Source organism: Protobothrops mucrosquamatus, unplaced genomic scaffold (genome assembly GCF_001527695.2).
Source record: "Protobothrops mucrosquamatus isolate PMUCROS unplaced genomic scaffold, P.Mucros_1.0 scaffold_226, whole genome shotgun sequence".
In the NCBI taxonomy this organism is placed as follows: Eukaryota; Metazoa; Chordata; class Lepidosauria; order Squamata; family Viperidae; genus Protobothrops; species Protobothrops mucrosquamatus.
Window position 1 is genome coordinate 1,290,434 of NW_015386302.1, and position 7,220 is coordinate 1,297,653.

The 7,220-nt window shown below is 37.8% G+C and overlaps 1 protein-coding gene across 1 annotated transcript; it reads right to left on the reverse strand.

The window, feature by feature from the left end:
- Window positions 1-444: 444 nt before the first annotated feature.
- Window positions 445-5,205, reverse strand: LOC107299421 (protocadherin beta-16-like). Its single transcript, XM_029286773.1, has 3 exons — window positions 5,194-5,205; window positions 1,000-2,448; window positions 445-522 (listed from the first exon to the last, which is right to left on the reverse strand). The coding sequence occupies exons 1-3, from the start codon at window positions 5,203-5,205 to the stop codon at window positions 445-447; spliced, it is 1,539 nt and encodes a 512-aa protein (XP_029142606.1).
- Between the last annotated feature and the right edge of the window lie 2,015 nt (window positions 5,206-7,220).

The following is a 7,220-nucleotide window of genomic DNA, read 5'->3' on the forward strand; positions in this document are numbered from 1 at the left end:
CTTCTTTGTGATAGCTCTCAGAAATTGGAACATTTCTATCATGTCACCCTCTAATCCTTCTTTTCATTAAACTAGACATACCCAATTCCTGCAACCATTTTTTGTATGTTTTAGCCTCCAGTCCCATAATCGTCTTTTGTTGCTCTTCTTTGCACATCTTCTGGAGTCTCATATTGTGGTGACCAAAACTGGATGCAGTATTCCAAGTGTGGCCTTACCAAGGCATTATAAAGTGGTATTAACACTTCACGATATCTTGATTCTATCCCTCTGTTAATGTAGCCTAGAATTGCATTGGCTTTTTTGGCAGCTGCAGCACTCTGCTGGCTCATATTTAAGTGACTGTCCACTAGGAGTCTAAGATCCATCTTGCAATTACTATTATTGAGCCAGTTATCACTATTCTATACCTGTGCATTTGGTAGCCCTGAATGTGCAAAGTCTTCAGTTGTGTGACACCATTTGAATGATGGCACTTACAAGGATCAGTGAGTTTGTGTAAGTCTGTTTTTCCACCACATGCTAAAAGTAAATGGAAGATTTTGTTTAAAGCTGGAGATTATGACAAAGTGCTTCTTCGAAGTTCTTCTCTGAAGTGATGGGGGACTCCAGTTTGCTCACTGGACTTTTATTTTGCTAGGCAAAAAGCTTTTAACCTTCCTTTCAGCTGCAGTTCTTTCTGGCCTTTCTGAGACTCAAAGAATCATATGAAAATTCTCTATCTTAAACAGGTAAGATGATTTTGACTTTTGAACAGAAATGAATATTACACAAGACAAATGCAGAAAAATAGTGAGAAAAAAACCCCAAAGGAAAGTAAAAGAAAGCAAAGCAAAACAAAATGATTTATTCAGAAATAAATGCAGAACAATGCAGTCTATTTGTGGACACGTTTTTAGAATTAACCATAGAAAAGCTGCTCCCTATGGTATCTTTAAATAATAAAATATTAGAAATTTAACATAGAAAACTGTTGGAAAGGTTTAATATTATTCTTACCTGAGACATCAGTTCATCTTCCTTGACATGAGTTTTGGTATCCTGAGAGTCTGTTGAATTCTTTGGATCCATTGAAAAAATAGGGAATATTGGCCTGAGAAATCTGAACTCACTATTTAAAGATCCACCAGCTAAACATACTTCATAATTGTAGGCCTGGCAATATGCCTCAGAAGTACGATCTCCACAGTTTTCTTGCAAATTGTGTCCCACGGGGAAATGAGATGCAGAATGAGAATTTCCTATGAACTTCCTTCGCTGCTGAAACTTGGTGGCAATAAACACCATGACTGAAAGCAGAAAAATGGATGAGATGGCAACCAAGCAGATAATCAAATACATGGTTAGAGTATGATCTTCCTCCTGCGGGACTTCACCCTTAGGATTATCCATAATTTTCATGTACGGATCAGAGAAGCCGTCCACTAGAAGAATTCTTAGGGTCGCAGAGACAGACTGAGGCGGATGCCCATTATCCCTAACTGCCACAATAAGAGTGTGTTTGAAACTGTCTCGGATGTTCACCGGCCTCGTGGTTTTCACTTCCCCATTCTGAGTCCCAACAGCAAAGAGACTCGGATCTGTGGCCTTCAGCAATTGATAGGAAAGCCAAGAATTCTGCCCTGAATCCCTGTCCGTTGCCACCACTTTGGTGACCAGGTAGCCTGTCTCTGCTCCCCTGGGAACCAGCTCCTTTGATGGAGAAGTGCTGTTCTGAAGGGGGCAGAGGACGAAGGGGGCGTTGTCATTTTCATCTCTGATAAGAACTCGGACCATGGTTTCTGAGCTCAGTGGAGGCGAGCCCTGGAAATCTTGTATATCCTCATAATCCACAGATCGGATGGCATACAGGTTCCCGGTTTCGGAGTTGATGGAGATGTAAGATGATGCGGGGACATCCCTGATTTTTCCAGGCAAAAGCCAATAGGTCAGTTTGGCATTTTGTTCTGTGTCCACATCCACAGCGTGGACTGATCCAATGAGCAATCCTGGAATGTTGTTTTCCCTCAAGTGCAAATCGTAGAAAGATCTTTCAAACATTGGAGGGTTATCATTGACGTCTGAAAGTTGAATGCTAATAACTGTCATTGAAGTGAGTCTGGGAGAACCTTGGTCAGTGGCTGTGATGGTGATGTTATATTGTGACATTTGTTCTCTGTCCAGTGGCTGTTGAGTCATAAGCTGGTAATAATTGTTCTCAATCAGTTTTAATATAAAAGGCAGGTTTTTGTCAGTGTTGCAGGTAGTTCTGCCATTGTCTCCAGAGTCTTGATCTCTTACACCAAAGAGGGCCACCACTATTCCTGGGGGAGAATCTTCTGGTATGGGATTAGTGACAGACGATAGGGTTATTTCTGGAACATTGTCATTCTCATCCTCAATATCCACCTGGACTTTGCAGTAAGCAGACAGTCCCCCTCCATCTGTGGCTTTGATATTCAGTTCATACTTGCTATTTTCTTCATAATCAATTTTCCCTACAAGAGTAATTTCTCCAGTATGATTGTTTAACTTGAATGATCTGAGCACATTTCCTGGTACTTGGCTAAAAGTGTAAGTAATGTGAGCGTAAGCATCTTTATCACCATCACTGGCTGCAACTTTTGTGACCAATAAACCTGGTGGGCTGTTTTCCACAAGCTGCACTTTGTACACAGATTGTTCAAAATGAGGAACATTATCATTTGCATCTAAAATATCAATTATTATTTGCACTGTACCAGTTCTCCTTGGGATCCCTCCATCCACTGCTTGTAGACTTAGGGTAATCTGAGGAATTGTCTCACGGTCTAATGCTTTCTCTAAAACCAGTTCTGCATATTTGCTACCATCAGTGTAAGTTTGCACTTCTAGTTTAAAGTGTTCATTAGGAGAAAGTATATAATTCTGAACATCATTTTCTCCTTTGTCTAAATCTTCAGCCCTTTCCAAAGGGAATCTGGTCTTTGTTGGAATGTGCTCAGATATTTCAAAAAGGAACTCAGTTTTAGAGAATTTGGGAATGTTATCATTCACATCTTCTACTTCTACTTCAATTCCATGTAGCAGTAATGGATTTTCTAGCACAATTTCAGAGAATAGAATACAGGGGTCATTCTGACCACACAGAACCTCTCGGTCAATTGTATCCTTTAATATTAGATTCCCAGAATGAGGATCCAGCTGGAAATACTCTTTAGAGCCCTTTGGAACTAGCTTGGCTTTCCTAGCAGATAATTCCTTTACATCTATTTTTAAGTCTTTCAGCATATTAGCTACTAGAAACCCAGTTTTCTTTTCTTCAGCCACTGAATAGCGCAAAGACTCACACATTTCTAGACAGAGAATATTTATACAGAGAAAAAAAGCCAAAACTTGCCTTTTAATGCAACCTCTTTCCATTGATCCAGGTTCACTTGAATGCAGAATGGAAACCCAGGAATCACTGCCCATAGTTATTCCTCCCAAGGAATCTTTATTTTGTCCTATCTTTGTATCTTGTACTGGACGTTTTCCCCCGCCCCCAGATTTCTTAAGTCTGCTTTTCATAAAGCTCTGTTGCCTTTGTCTTTGAGGTCCGTGTGCATAATAATGTGTTCATTATTTTTTTTGCAGTCCACCAGAAGAGCAGTTGGCTTTTAGATATTGTTCTCTGTTATGCAATAGCACCACCTTGTGCTGCGTTTGTGATACAATATGATACTTCACTTACAGATTCTCTGTAATAAAAAAAAGGTATAGTTCTGTTTACCCTGACTGGAAATCACTCCCAGGGCTGTGGGAGAGGAGACTAGAGAGGGCAGGGAGCGACTGGAAGATTCTACATACGAAAACAGAAAGCTTCCTTTCACATTGAAAGCAGTGGTGGAAACCCTTTTAGGTGAATGGTGGGTTGCAGCGAGATTTTCCTCTAGACTGGCTAAGGGAGGAATGGATGTGGTTGGCCAGGGTTGGCACTCCTTTTACTTTTACATAGATCACTGGTTTTATTTAAGCAGTTTTGTGGTACAGGTAGTCCTCAACATATGACCACAACTGAGCTCAAAATGTCTGCTGCTAAGCGAGACAATTGTTAAATGAATTTTGCCCCACTTTACGACCTTTCTTGCCACAGATGTTAAGTGAATCACTGCAGTTAAGTTAGTAACATGGTTGTTATGTGATTCTGATTTACCCGCCGTCTTTGCTTGTTGGAAGGTCACAAAAGGTGATCACATGACTCCAGCACACTGCAATGTCATACAGACTAGTCAGTTGCCAAGCGTCTGAATTTTGATCATATGACCCTGGGGATGCTGCAATGATCATAAGTCACTTTTTTTCAGTGTTGTTGAAAGTTTGAACGGTCACTAAGTGAACGGTAAGTCAAGGAGGACCTGTATTGCACAACTATTTATTATATATGTTACTGGAATCCCAGAATCGCAGGTATTTGGCTATAGTATTTATTTTTAATAAATAGAGACTTGATGCTATCAGAGAACAGGCCTGGACAGCACATTTACCAAATAAATAAGCCTTCCTTTGAGAGGTAGTATCCAGTATTTCCTCTTATATGAGTAAATCTGGAATCCATATAATTATTTTTTTCCATTTAGGTAAAATCCTAAGATGAACTGAAGTGATGCAAATATGCAGTTTAAATTTCATTCAAATAAAAGTCAGTGAAAATCATCTTGATGTAAGATACTTAGTTTCTCAGGTTCTGGTCTCAGTTTTGTAGGTTAATGGGCTGTTTATATCACAGCACCGTAGAAGGTGTTTGGCTGAAGTAGGGCGAGGTTGAACAAAAGGTTTTAAGGGATCCCCTTGCACTTGGAGACAAAAACCTAGAAGTAATCTACAAGTACATGGATTTTTAAACACTATATAGTAGAGCTTGGAGTATGGGAAATAAGCATGCATTTAAATTATTTTTTTAATCAATATTTTATTAATTGTTTTATAGTCACAAATCCTTAATATTTTATCAGCAACATGTTGTCTGGGTTCCAATATTTAGCTTACTAATGCATGTTAAACTTCTTTCTCTCTACCTTGTTTTTCTAGCCATTGATAAAATGTATCCCATGTTCTAAAATATTCTGAATCTTTTTTCTCTTTCATTTTCAGTGTCAGTCTGTCCATTTCTGCACAGTCCAAAATTTTCTTAATTATCTCTTCCTCCACTGGTAGTTCTTCATCTTTCCAATGTTGAGCAAATACAATTCTCACTGCAGTTAACATATGTAACATTAAGTATACACATTCCTTCTCATAATTTCCTACAATTATACCTAACAAAAATAATTCTGACTTAAAATCTATGTGCTTTTTAGTCATTTTCTCTAACCAAAATCTTTTGGCTTTAGGGCATGTCCACCAAAGATGATAGTATGTGCCTGGTTTTTGTCTACATTTCCAACAATTGCTAGACATATTTTTAAACATTTTTGCTAACCTCAAAGGTGTTAAGTGCCATCTGTAAAACATGTTATATAGGTCTTCCTTTTAAGCTACCGCCTTGTTATTTTAGAGTTTCTTTCCCAAAGGCTTTGCCAGTTTTCTAACTCTTATGTTATGCCCAAAGTTTTTGGCCCATATTACCATTGTTTCTTTAACTTGTTCCTCTTCCATCTTTAAATTTACCATATACTTATACAGTTTCTTAATTAATTTTTCATCTGATGTCAATAGTATCTGGTCAAATTCTGTCTGTTCTTTGTAAAATCCAGATGTTTTAGCACCTTTTTCATATCTCGTTTGAATTTGCAGATGTGCCCACCATGATAGATCAATGCCCTTTTCTTCTAGTTCTTGTTTGGTTTTTAGTTTCCCTTCAATAGTCAAAATGTCTTTATAAGTCACAATTTTCTCATAGTTAATTAGGTTTGGGTGAACAAACACTTCCATTGTTGAAAGCCATCCAGGTATTTTCATGTAAATTTTTGCTTTTACCTTTTCCCATTCTGGAAGAAGTGCATTTCTTATATAATGGTTTTGAAAGTATCTATGTATTTTATTCTTTCCATAACACAGGAAGGCATGCCATCCGAGTTGTAGGTCATGCCCCTCTAGGTATAGTAATCTTTTATGTCTAAGAGTTTTCCATTCTTTTAACCATGTTAATACAGATGCTTGATGATATAAAGCCCAATCTGGCAGCCCAAATCCTCCATTTTCTTTCGCTTCTTGTAGCATTTTCAATTTAATTCTGGCTTTTTTTCTTTGCCAAATAAATTTCAAGATCAATGTATTTAATTCATCAGAGAATTCCCCCCCCCCAGATTTATAGGTATTGTTTGAAATAAAAAAAAGTAATTTTGGTAAAATATTCATCTTCACCGTTGCTATTCTCCCTAGCATTGAAAGTTGGAAATTTTTTGATTTTTCCAAGTCTAGTTTTATTTGTTTTAATAATTTTACATAGTTGTCTTCTTTTATTGTTGCACATCTTGCGGTTAAGTATATCCCCAAGTATTTAACTTTCTTGACTATTTGAAGATATGTTTTTTTCTGATAGTTGGTTTTTTTTGTTTATCTGTAAGGTTTTTAGTTATCACTTTGGTCTTTTCTCTATTTATTTTCAGTCCTGCCACTTCTCCAAATTCTTCTATCTTTTTCAAAAGTTTGAGGCTTGTCTCAAGCGGATCTTCTAATATAAAGACCAAGTCATCCGCGAATGCTTGTAGTTTATATTTTTCATCTTTTATCTCCATTCCTTTAATTTCTGAATCTTGCCTAATATTTCTATTCAATATTTCCGGTGTTAATATAAATAATAATGGGGATAATGGACATCCTTGTCTTGTGCCTTTGTGGCTCATACTCATGCGATCGTCCACTAGGACTCCAAGGTCCCTCTCACAGTTACTGTTTTTGAGTCAGGTCTTGCCTAATCTGTACTTATACCTTTGAGTTTTCCTGTGTAAATGTAAAATTTTGCTCTTCTCCACATTACATTTCATTTTGTTGGATAGGGCCCATTGCTCAAGTTTGTCAAGATCTTTTTGGATCCTGAGCTTGTTAGAATAGAATAGAATAGAATAGAATAGAATAGAATAGAATAGAATAGAATAGAATAGAATAGAATAGAATAGAATAGAGCTCGAAGGGACCTTGGAGGTCTTTTAGTCCAGCCCTCCGCTTAAGCAGGAGAACCTACACCATCTCAGACAGGTGATTGTCCAGTCTCTTCTTAAAGATCTCCAGTGATGGGGTGCCCACGATCTCTAGGGGTAGGCTGTTCCACTGGTTGATTG

Coding starts and splice junctions, on each gene's coding strand:
- LOC107299421 (XM_029286773.1), bottom strand. Junction 523..999: donor AAGATGAACTGATGTCTCAG/GTAAGAATAATA, acceptor ATTTACTTTTAG/CATGTGGTGGAAAAACAGAC.